We start from the raw sequence: 13,012 nt of genomic DNA on the forward strand, positions 1-13,012 counted from the left end.
GATGAGTGAGAAACCAATCTGTGTTTTTCGGTGCATGTTTAGGAGGAAGTGGTGGGTGTGGAGCGGTAGTGTGGTAAATGTAGGTTTCCTGGGGATAAAATGTAGTTTGTCAGGTTTTTATCATTAGAACGTGACATCATGGCTATTCGGTTGAGACCACTGGTGATGACACAACACAAACGGTATATGAAAGTTCCTGAGAGGCTAAGGGGACCCTGAGAAATTGGGGGATATCAGTTCCCATCTTCTAATCATTGTCCTTCGCTGACAAAAAGTAGTCTGCTATATTTAATAGAGTCATGTAACAATGAAAGGGAAACATCCAGGATGTTTGATCCTGTATTCAGGTTAACCCAACCCTTCTTCATCTGACCCACTTCTCATCACCTCCAAAATGCAAGTTCCACATTCCACGCCATCACGAACTCCTCATGCACCCAGAATGGCGCCTTTTCAAAAGGGTGTCAGTTTTCAGCTCCCCTCCCGTCCCTGCTTTTGTTGCTGGTGAACCCATAACATGTTGACGACTGGTGTCCCTTGTCTGCAACCAGAAACGCTTGTGCGCGTTCGGACACACACACACACACACACACACACACACACACACACACACACACACACACACACACACACACACACACACACACACACACACACACACACACACACACACACACACACACACACACACACACACACACACACACACACACACACACACACACACTGAGTGAAACCCCCAAAAATGTTGCTCCGAGAATACCAAGTAGGGGCAGGTAGTTGAAAGGGGCTTAGAGAGCCAAAATAGTAGAGGCCATAGAATATAGGATGAATACATGAGGCTGAATGCGGGGTAAACTGTTAGCCCTTTGTCATTTAAAGTGATGTCTTTAACCCTTTGCGGGCCTTCCTCCCAACCACCCCCAACCGCCTTTTCCCTCTATTCACCGTTAAGACAATAACGGCAAGGGGAAGCCTTGCAAAACTGTGACATTAAAAACCCCATGTACTCCAATGGGAGTTTTTCCCCCCGCTGTTGATTAAACGGGGGAAAGGGGATAATTATATGAAAGGGGGAGGTGAGACGAACTGTCATTCAAGCTCCGAGACGAATAACAAACAAGTGCGTGCAGGTCAGACTGGGCTTGTCAATCAACGTTCGCCATGCATACCGTGTTCCAAACATGTCTGCGCTGTCTTCAACCGGTGGCAGGGCTTATGTTTTAAACAGCTAGCCTAGAGGAACACTCCGAACCAGATCCATACCAGAGGAACACTCCATACCAGAGGAATTCCTGGCAAAACCATTGATAACACGACAGAGAAAATATTACATATTATCTTTGTTCCTTTTTTTTCCTGTATGGGTAAGGCCATCTGCTGCTTGTTCACGAGGAACACGTCAATCACATATTAGTGGTACATTTAAGGTACTCCCATTGTAAGACTTATCGTAAGCATGAATGAACCCAGACAAAGGCTTGTACCTGGTTATAACAAGTAATGAAGTGTTAAAGTGTTACTTTAACTATGCCACTTTGTTTACTTTGTCTACATACTCATCTCATATGTATATACTGTACCCGATACCATCTACTGTATGCTGCCCTGTACCATCACTCATTCATATATCCTTATGTACATTTTCTTTTTCCGCTTTCACTGTGTATAAGACAGTAGTTTTGGAATTGTTAGTTAGATTACTTGTTGGTTATCACTGCATTGTCGGAACTAGAAGCACAAGCATTTCGCTACACTCGCATTAACATCTGCTAACCATGTGTATGTGACAAATAAAATTGGATTTGATTTGATTGATTTGATACCCGTCAGCTTTAGACCGAGGGATCACTTCTGATACGATACCCTACAATGACAGCACAAAAAGTTTTTAGAAATGTTTGCAAAAAACAAAAAAAACAAAAAAACTGAAATATAACATTTACATAAGTATTCTTTATTGAGACAAATGATGGAAACTGTGTTTTTAGAATACATAAACATTTTGAAGGTATGCGGGGCACGTGATGTTATCACGTAACTATAAAGCTCCACTCCACGTTGAATTCTAAACGCTTACTGCTTTTGCTAAATAAACGTTTTCAACGATAAAAAAAAATCTGGTTTCTTTGCAGGACAAGGATTGTTCTGACTTTCAAGAACACATTCATTGCTTTTCCTTGCTTTTCTGGCTGGATGCAAGTTTCACCATCCAATTTTATGGCAAATATTAGTCAATTATTTAATTCCATCAAGGCTTTCGCAGGCTACCTGAGATATGAAACCAATAGGTGGCAGGCCATAGGATACAGACTGTTGCCAATTTATTAGGACTAATGCGCAATTTACCTAAATGGAAACAGTTCAAGCACTTTATTTGACACTGTAGGTTTTTGGTGAAAAAGTGTGTTTTAGGTGATATGTCATTAAGCCCAGCTAGTTCAAGATACCTCAATGGAAATGCACCACAGGATGCAATTGTCACATGTATTTTCTTTGCAAACTGTAAATATCGACAACAACAATAACAACAACAAAAAATCACTGGAAATGTTCATGGAAACATAGCTAGGGACGTAACTTGGTAAAGAGTAAGACTAAGTGAGAAATCCTCATTCTTGGTTGCTGGCTTGATGTTTTGAGTTTGAAGCTGTGGAACATGTGGGGCTAAGGGGATAAGACCATGTGGTTGTATGTTCCTCCCTACCATCTGGCACACAGGAAACACGGATGGGTTAGTGAGTTACTGCTCTGCTCTACCCCCCCCCCCAGCAATATATCTCAGAAGAAGCATGTGCTATCAGACTTCTCTCAAACATTCTACTGGACTTAACAAGGGCTGCAGTGAGTAGAGGGGTGGGAGATCTTGTGTTTAGTCAACATTCTCCTCTCCTACATGAAGATACATAAATAAGTTCTGATTCAAATCCATATTGCCTTATTATTCTGCTTTTTAATCGATCTAGATCGGAAAAGTTGAAATGTAAAGTGTCAGTTTCTCTGACTCTGACAGTGTAGCATTTTGGGTTATTATGTAGATTCCAAAGGATTGGTTCTGGGCAGTGAAGCCATAAGGTCAAGCTGGCAAAGTGTCCATTGGAATACCAGTCCCCGCCGAAGCATGCACACACAAAAACTGACAAAAACAGCAGGGTTTAATTTCAAACGTTAATATATTTTTCTATTTCATAGCGAACATATGCATCCAATTTGACACCCTAGTCACCCTAACTTGCAACAACATCAGAGTACTTGAACAGGCTGATGTTTTTTAAAAGATGCTTCTCAAAATAAATATTTTCTTTATAAAATAATAAAACTTCAAATAAATATTCTTTCCACTAAAACAATGTTGAAATTAGAAAATAAAGATTTTCTTATAGGGTCACTGTACAATTTACATGTGGAGTTGAAGGGACAAGATGTGTAAATGTCCTTCTCTTGTAAGGCAAACATCAAAAATGATTGACATACATTCCCATGAATGTACAACATTAAACATTGTATTACATAATATATATGGATCTATCATCAAGGTGCCTCTGGTTTGGCAGAATGCTTTGCACAGTTGAAATATTATATATACAAAAATAAAACATCTCTGAGGAGGTCATTTGCTAATTTACATACTTTTGCGATTTACTATTCACAAACAAGTTAGTCAGGAGAGTCTGTCCATAGCATATCAGTTGTATTAATAAATGTCAAAAGAGCTAACATTCTGGACTTCGATTAAAACAATACAAAATCAGGAAACTTGGTGATCAAGCAGCCTGTATTAACAACCATAGCTGAAAACAAATGACACAAACCACGTCAAACAGCTCAGCCTAGCCAATCCCCCAATCAACTTCTGACTACTGGGCCAAAACGTGATGAGGTGATCGTTTCAGTTGCCCAAAGTTCTCAAACCCCCATCGATTCTCCACAACACCCAAGGTACTTTCCCTTTACGTTGGCTTACAGTCAACGCTCTTACAGTGGACAACGTTAGTGTTCTTACACCGGCACCCCGGTCGCTTGACGCGGTCGTAGCAGCTCTGGCACGCGGCGAGACACCCTTTAGCTGGGAGGTAGCACAGGAGACAGGGTAGGAACAGGGAAAGGAGGCCCATGGCCGACCAGCGCACGCAGCAGTGCGACTGGCTGCAGGAGAAGGGCTTGTCAGCGCATGTATCCTCGTCGTCACTGGAGCAGTGATAGAACAGGCCCTTGACGCAGCACACGCAAGTCCCATAGTCCACCGCGTTCTGCACCGAGCATACGCACCGTCGGCCGCACATCCAACAGGAGGGCAGGGCGCGCGGGCACATACACTCCTGGCACTTGCACCGGCCACAGTCCTCACAGCGGTAGACATGTTTACCCAGCAGCCCCTCCCTAGCGGCAGGGGCACCGCCACCGGGCACCGTGACCACCACCGCCCCTCCGACCGTACTCGCCAGGGGCTTCAATTCCTCCTGTTTAAGCTCCACCCGTTTGGGCTGGGTCCTGATTATCCGTTCGCTAACCGCCGGGCTACCCAGGAGCCTCTGCACGGAAGACGTGCTGCCTGTACTGGTTCTCGGGCTGTTTCTGGAGCCCTCTGTGCTAGAAGAAAGAGATTGGGCATCCCTAGGGGGGACTGTGGAGTGTGTGGGCTGAGGAAGTTGGGGAAGTAAGTTCCTCTGGTTGGGCCTGGAGTCCTGGGGCTCCAGTTCCTCATTGGTCCCCAGGTCCAGTGGCACCACCAGGTCATTCTTCTGCTGGGTGGGCAAGGAGCCAGGGGGCCTAGGGACCACAATGGGTCCCACCGTTGGTCCCTCTGTGTACTCATTACTGCTCCCGGTGATCCTGATCTGGTCCAGCGAGAGCACAGGGGCCTGGTGGCTGGGGTTTACCCCAGGATCGGGCTGCCGTTCCTGGGCATGGTGAGGCCGGTGTAGCCTCCCGCTGTCACGCAAAGCACGCAGCAAGCCGGCCGACCCTCCGCCACCACTGCCATTTTGAGTACTGGTCTCCATCTTGGCTCTGAAGAAGGACCCCTCCGGCTGGCATTGAACACATCTGAAGTCCTGGAGAGAAAGACAGGCAAATATATACATGAGACGACCAGGTGACATTTGAGTAGAAACGACCCTATGTAAATCATAACTGATAAGGGTTTTTGGCAACATGGGTTGGCTAGCTACCAACTGGAGTTGTTTTGCTTGACATATAAATCAACACCTCACATTAGGAGTTACTGTTCCAATGTAAAAGTTTAGACCTATATGCCCAATTCCAATCACATCTCCTAACCGTAGGCACTTTCTGTTTGGTGTTAAAAGGATGTGAGAAGTAACAACAACATAATATATACCTAACAGTACCTCTAAGGCAGCATTTCACCATTTGTTTACCATTCCATCTGATAGGATCACTTAAAACAAAGATTTGACATAATGAAACAGTGGATTGGTCATGTTTCTGTACGTTGGGAAATGGACAGTAGGCATGCTGGGCCCTTCTGATTGGAGGACTTAGGTACATACCAACTATTTCCTATTACATGAGATATGTACAGGGAAAATAAAGAGCAATGCAAGGAAGAGGACATGAGGCAATGCTGAGACAGGGCTAGTCTACAACTTCAACAAAAGTTGAGGCACTCAAACATGTCTTCATGCGCATACTGTGTATCAAAACTTGCATCCTTATATGTCCCATAACTAGAAGATAGAGACTTTAGACTTGTTGCCACCATTTCCAAATGAGTGAAAAACAACTGATTGCTAGTTTCGAAGAACTCATAATTGAACATTTCTTAATATTTGTTAATTCACTCTGGAGGCAATTATTAGCCTAATACATCATGGTGTGCATGACACTCTTGTTTGAGTGTGCGTGTGTAGGGCAGCGGATGAGCCCAAAGACCATGACATTTGAGATGGGCTTTACATAGACAAATGGACAGGCGAGACGGAAAAGTAAAAACCCAAATGTCCTATTATGAAATAGCCTAACATAAACGCCAATAGCCCCACCAAACATTCAAATATTGACTTTTATCATTCCACCTTTCTTCTATAATGTAAAATAGCCCTCTATTTTTGTTCGGAATATAAAACAACAACAAAAACACTTTTCAACTGCGCTAAATATGTGTTTATGTGTAGGCTACCGTTCACAGATTTGTATAAACTAATATTATCTAGTCAAAATGCATGATCTACAGACAGGCTGTCAATTGTTTTAATAAGAGGGTGATGTCTAGACCGTTATTCAGAAGGGGAAAAACTAAAACCCTACTTTTTAGAGCAAGAACCTGTATGTTGGCCTATTCAGATGAGAAAATGCTGGGATTGCACGGGGAAGGTTGGAGAAAGGATGGGGAAATGCGAGTCGGCAGTTGGAACTCCCGAGTCCGAGAGCATGCATAAAACTGAATTGGTCAGGCTACTCTTATGTTATAACTTTTAAACATTGTAATGACCATCTTTAGGCTACATTGTTGTTGAAATAGCACATACTTATTTTCACGAACTCACCGTGTTCGCACCACTTCAGCCCCGTTTGTTGTATTAAATTCCAAATTCGAAAAGTTTATTCCTGTTTAGATTAATCAGGAATCCCATCCACACAACCCAATGCAATGATAAAGTAGCCACAAACAATATTTCCAGATTCCAATTTTAAGAGATCAAAAACATAGCCATACATTCCACTGCGAGAGAACCCGAGGCGAAATAGTGCCAAAAACGAATCAATCACTAGGGGCTTGCTGGCTCCACTTTTTTTGTGAATTAGAAAAGTGAACAAAATGCGCACGCGATACTTTTGAATCCGTTGAGTGTACACAAATAGCCAACGGCCTGCGAGTTTGTTGCACTCCGAGGTAGGCTGGACAGTTCTAAAAAATACTCGCTGTAATTGTTGAACGTTTGGCTGCCTTGCACACTGAGGTGCTTTCAAGTTTTTCTCGTCTTGTTTTTTTCCCCTCTTTCCGGAGAAGAGGTCGGGTTTATGCTGTAAATGGCGTCATATGGAAGTGAGGGGGGACAAAGCAGTTGCTGTTTCAGAGGATATCTCGTATCCGGTCCCAGCTCATTGGCTGTATAGCTACATGGTTTGCATTCACACTCTGTGCTATCAAACTGTTCCCAACTGCAAAGGGACGGGCCACAATCCCAGTGACTAAACTTCAGGCATTGCAAAACGTTCTAACATAGCCCAGACTACGTAAATTGAAGGCATGTAAGGTCTGCAGCTTGATAGGCGGCATTTGTTCAGAACGTGTGTTGCAGCACTGAATCGAGTTCTAAAAGTAGACTTTCTTGCAAAACAATGTCCTATATTTTTTTGGTTTGCAATGGTTATTGCAATTGAAACTATTGATTTTAGAGAAGGTGTATGGTTGGCTATTATCAATATATTTTAATATGCTTATTACTGTGCTATTGCCAGAGGAGAAGACCATATAGGTTGTAAGAAATACCCCGGTTTTCACTTGGGCCATTTGTAGAAGTTGTCATTGGACAGCAATTTCAGACGAAGAATAGTAAGGCAAATCCACATCAGAGAGGGAAAAGCATTGGAAGTGGCAGTCAGAGTATCTCTGGGAATGGGATGATCATTCCTACTCATGATGCAGTACTTGTTTCCCTACATTCTAGTTTGTTATGTTAATGCTTTACTGGAATTAAGAAAATGGTACTGTACACAAAGTTTGTGTTGATTGCATCTCTATGACTGTGTTTAGACATTGTTTACGTCCATTTTTGGGTGTATTACATTTACAACGGACATTCACTTTAGGCTGCATTTTATATTATCCACCTCAATTTGTGATTATGTGAAAAGTAGTGCCCTCTGGTGGAATTACAGATGAACAGGACTCTACTTGTTTCTGCAGGACCAACCTTCAGATGATACTTTTCTCGTTCAACTACATTGAACATATACAGAGATTGATTCATTGATATGGATTGTCTGCAAATACTACCCTTCCCTCCTTCAATACAGCCCACACACTATCATTCTGTCCTCACTCGTTTCCTTCCCTGCATACTTCATCCAATATTCAATGCCAGTCCTCCCATCCCCCTCTCCCCAGCAGGGCCCATGTAAAGCTGGGATGTTCGTACAGGCCTCCGTGTAGAAATGTCCTTAAAACCATTTGATTGACACAAAGTGTACCCGTAGCCACTTACAGAGAATACAAGTTCGGTCCACCACAACTTGGTTTGCTTCACTTTTTGAGGTTGTAGTTTAACTTTAAAGGAATGAAAGCCTAAACATGGCAAGAATATAACTGCTCTTTATTGTCATCAAAGAAAGAGAGGGAGATAGAGAGAAAGGGGGAACATGCATATACCTCTCTAGAATGCAGTGAAAGAGAAAGGAGAGTGGTGAGGGGTCAAGGTAGGGTTTCTATAGCGATGAATGCCTCTTGTTGGCTGGGAGAGTTCCCCAAAAAGCCGGAGACACTGCGACCTCCAGCTGAGGGGGAGCCATTGTTCGGGGCCTCCCTTTCAGCGGAAGAGGGGAAAAGGTAAGTGACAGCCCTATTGTCTGTCTGGGACTCCCACTGCTCGATAGGCCCTAGATTCCCCTTGTCACATCTTGTCAATGCCAAGCCCCCCAGGAGAGTAGGGGGAGTGGGAGTGGACTGATGAGGAGTGAGGGACATTCAGGAAGTTAACTTTTAAAAAGTCTGTCAATAAACGACAATATCCTACCCCCCCTGTTTATTACACAGACCCCCTCCCCCAACAGGGACTGTGCCCCCCCTTCCCCCCAGCTCCCTTTGCTTCAGCTGTATTTCCTGTCTTCAATGCTGTGTCCCATCCATCCCAAAATAACCCTAAAGCCATACTTCAAATCCTGCTGCCTGAACCAAACAAGGAACATCTCTCTCTCTCTCTCTCTCTCTCTCTCTCTCTCTCTCTCTCTCTCTCTCTCTCTCTCTCTCTCTCTCTCTCTCTCTCTCTCTCTCTCTCTCTCTCTCTCTCTCTCTCTCTCTCTCCTCTCTCTCTCTCTCTCTCCTCTCTCTCCCAACCCCCCCCTCCCTCAACCCCTTTCCCATCTCTACACCAAAGATGAAAAGGGGATGCAACGGAAACGGTGCACGCAGAGTTTGGGGATTTCAGGCCAAAGATAAACATGACATGACTGGAGTTTGGCTTTACAAAGTCACCCCCCGCCAACATCTGAGACAATCTCCTCTAAACTTACACTGTATGGGGTTGAAATGAATGAAAGTTCGCTAATGGAACAAAATAGCATGTTTATCAATTGATTCCACAGCTATCATGTCAATCTTTATTTTCACTGTTACTTTTCCTGTTCATTTACCTGGCTTATGACACAGTTTGTTTTATTTTTCTCATGATGTAAAAATAAAAAATAAGAGATAGAGAAACAAAGAGACATGACTTTTATTAATGAGAAAAGCCTATCGAGCCCTGAGTTGAAGCAGGAAGTGGTACGTGGTGTGTGATCTGTGATAAAAGCGCATCACATATTAATAACACAAGTGGGTTAGCCTTCTCGCTCTTACCACAGCTGTTGACTCCAAAGACTGTTGGTCCAATTAAGATCGGGTTATGAACAGCCATTACACCAGGTTAGACTGAGAGTGTAGGAAGTGTAGCCTCTTATATTAAATCCTGACTGATTTTGAACCAGCTAGGGCATTCTCTATCCCCACGGTTGTGGTAACAGAGCCAGAAAGTGAGTCACTGAAGAATTCCAGGTCTGGATTAATGAGAAAGTCCTGGCACTCGATTGGACTGGCGAGGTCAGTTACATACAATTAGGACACAGTGTAATAAACCCCGTATCTCAGGTCATATTGGTTGTTGGACTTCTGACAGGTACATTTAGCTTTTAAGCTGTTTATTCCTTTTTTATAACTGGTTGTGTTGTAAAATATATGTGTCAGTTTGAGTATTGTGCAGGAAAGTGTACTAGGCTAGGCTTTATCAGATTAAACTTAATGTCTATTTGTTAGGGCTACTTATACAGTTGAAGTTGTAAGTTTACATACACCTCAGCCAAATACATTTAAACTCAGGTTTTTCACAATTCCTGACATTTAATCCTAGTAAGAATTCCCTGTCTTAGGTCAGTTAGGATCACCACTTTATTTTAAGAAATGTCAGAATAATTGTAGAGAGAATTATTTATTTCAGCTTTAATTTCTTTCATCACATTCCCAGTAGGTCAGAAGTTTACATACACTCAATTAGTATTTGGTAGCATTGCTGTCACCCCCTTACCATAGAGAGCCTTTTTATTCTATATTTTGGTAAGGTCGGGGTGTGACTAGGGTGGGTAATCTAGGTTGTTTTATTTCTATGTTGGCCTGGTATGGTTCCCAATCAGAAGCAGCTGTTTAGCGTTGTCTCTGATTGGGGATCATATTTAGGCAGCCATTTCTCCTGTTATGGTGCCTCCTAACAGAGAGAGGTGCAGGAATCAGGAGCAGGAGAGCAAAGAAATCCCAGTGACAAAAGTTTCATGAGCAGTCCCAACACAACTACAACAGGGACTAAAACACGCCCAAAACGAGATTGCCACACACACAGGGAATAAAGCGTAACACACATGGAGGAGAAACCTCTACTACTAAACTCAATAACAAAACGGCACAACTGCCGAGAGAATAGAAACCCCGTGGTGCAGACACGCACCCCTAAATATTGGATCGGTGGCAGCCAGTAGGCCGGCAACGACGACCGCCGAGCACCGCTCGAACAGGGAGAGGTCTGAATGTTATTTCTACGATCGTGACAGAAGATCCCACCACACCAGGACCAAGCAGCATGCCCATGTAACAATATAACTTTAGACCATCCCCTCGCCCATACCCGGGCGCGAACCAGGGACCCTCTGCACACATCAACAACAGTCACCCTTGAAGCATCGTTACCCATCGCTCCACAAAAGCCGTGGCCCTTGCAGAGCAAGGGGAACCACTACTTCAAGGTCTCAGAGCAAGTGACGTCACCGATTGAAACGCTATTTAGCGAGAACACCGCTAACTAGCTAGCCATTTCACATCCGTCACACCCAGGAGGAGAAGGTATTTTGGACTTGGGAGGAGATCTTGGATGGGAAGGGATCCTGGACTTGGGAGGAAATCCTGGCAGGACAGGATCGCCTTCTTTGGTGGCAGACGCAAGGAGAGAAGGGAGGACAGCGACAACGATGAAGAAGAACAGCCCCAAAATGTTTTTGGGGGTGGGCACAAGGGGTGGCCGGTTGAGCCATGGAGAGTGCCAGTGCCCGAATGGCAAACTCTGGAGGAGCGTGTCGTCAGACCATGGCCACAGAAACCCCAAGATCATGTTGGGGGGGGGGGACATGGAGCTGGTGGCTGAGCAGAGGGAAGAGCCAGAGACCACCTGGGAGGAGATAGAGAGGTGGTCGGTCGACCCAAGGAGAGTACCAGAGCCCGCCTGGGATTTGTTGGAACAGTGTGAGGAGGGATACCGGAGAATGGAGCTGGCTAGGAGTGTGCGGCAACGCAAGCGTTTGGAGGAAGGTGTCATCAGTCCGGCGAAACCTGGGCCGGCTCCACGTATCTGGCCTCCAGTGCGCCCTGTGTCTCCTCCTCGCACTCTCCCTGAAGTGCGTGTTCCCAGTCCGGTACGTCCTGTGCCTGCTCCTCGCACTTGCCCTGAAGTGTGTGTCACCAGTCCGGTACCACCTGTAACGGCTCCAACCACTAGACCTCCAGTGCGCCTCCCCAGTCCTGTGCGTCCTGTGCCTGCTCCTCGTACTCGCCCTGAAGTGCGTGTCACCAGTCCGGTGCCACCTGTGCCGGCTCCACTCCCTAGGCCTCCAATGCACTTTCCCAGTTCGGTACGTCCTGTGTCTGCTCCTCGCAATCGCCCTGAGGTACGTGTCACCAGTCCAGAGCTTCCAGCAATGGTCCCCAGGCCAGAACTTCCGGTGACGGTTCACAGTCCAGAGCTTCCGGCGACGGTCCACGGTCCGGAACCTCCTGCGACGGTCCACGGTCCGGAACCTCCTGCGACGGTCCACGGTCCGGAACCTCCTGCGACAGTCCACGGTCCGGAACCTCCTGCGACGGTCCACGGTCCGCAACCTCCTGCGACGGTCCACGGTCCGGAACCTCCTGCGACGGTCCACGGTCCGGAACCTCCTGCGACGGTCCACGGTCCGGAAACTCCTGCGACGGTCCACGGTTCGGAACCTCCTGCGACGGTCCATGGTTCGGAACCTCCTGCGACGGTCCGGAACCTCCTGAGACGGTCCACGGTCCGGAACCTCCTGCGATGGTTCACGGTCCGGTTTCCAGTCCCGCTCCATGGCAGGAGCCTTCCTCTGCGCCGATGTCCATTCCAGGCACGGTCTCCCGTTCCATGGCAGGAGCCTTCCTCTGCGCCGGTGCCCAGTCCACGCACAGCGTCCAGTCCCGCTCCTTGGCAGGAACCTTCCTCTGCGCCAATGTCCAGTCCCGGCATGGCGCCCAGTCCTGCTCCAAGGCTGGAGCCTTCCTCTGCGCCGGTGCCCAGTCCAGAAACGGCGTCCAGTCCTGCTCCATGGAAGGATCCTTCCTCTGCGCCAATGTCCAGTCCAGGCACGGCGTCCAGTCCCACTCCAAGACCGGAGTCTTCCTCTGCACCGGTGCCTGGTCCAGGCACAGCGTCCAGTCCCGCTCCATAGCAGGAGCCTTCCTCTGCGCCGATGTCCAGTCCAGGTACGGCGTCCAGTCCCGCTCCAAGGCCGGAGCCTTCCTCTGCGCCGGTGCCCAGTCCAGGCACAGCGTCCAGTCCCGCTCCATGGCAGGAGCCTTCCTCTGCGCCTATGTCCAGTCCAGGCATGGTGTCCAGTCCCACTCCAAGGCTGGAGCCTTCCTTGGTGCCGGTGCCCAGTCCCGGTGTGGCGTTCAACCCAGGTCCATGGCCGGGGTCCTCCTCTGCGCCGAGGCACAGTCCAGGCACGGCATTCTACCCGGCTTCATGGCCGGACCCGTGGTCTGGGCGGAGGAAAAGTCCCGCACCAGAGCCACCACCGATGC

At 46.6% G+C, this 13,012-nt stretch overlaps 1 protein-coding gene across 1 annotated transcript; it reads right to left on the reverse strand.

Moving 5' to 3' along the window:
* Positions 1-3,134: 3,134 nt before the first annotated feature.
* LOC124011463 (protein sprouty homolog 2-like) lies at positions 3,135-7,024 on the reverse strand. The gene is made up of 2 exons (XM_046324878.1): positions 6,510-7,024; positions 3,135-5,054 (listed from the first exon to the last, which is right to left on the reverse strand). Exon 2 carries the CDS (start codon positions 5,001-5,003, stop codon positions 3,951-3,953), a length of 1,053 nt encoding a protein of 350 aa, XP_046180834.1. The 5' UTR covers positions 5,004-5,054; positions 6,510-7,024; the 3' UTR covers positions 3,135-3,950.
* Positions 7,025-13,012: the final 5,988 nt, after the last annotated feature.

Source organism: Oncorhynchus gorbuscha, linkage group LG23 (assembly GCF_021184085.1).
Source record: "Oncorhynchus gorbuscha isolate QuinsamMale2020 ecotype Even-year linkage group LG23, OgorEven_v1.0, whole genome shotgun sequence".
Lineage (NCBI taxonomy): Eukaryota > Metazoa > Chordata > Actinopteri > Salmoniformes > Salmonidae > Oncorhynchus > Oncorhynchus gorbuscha.

Coding starts and splice junctions, on each gene's coding strand:
- LOC124011463 (XM_046324878.1), bottom strand. CDS start 5,003: ATGGAGACCAGTACTCAAAATGGCAGTGGTGGCGGAGGGTCGGCCGGC.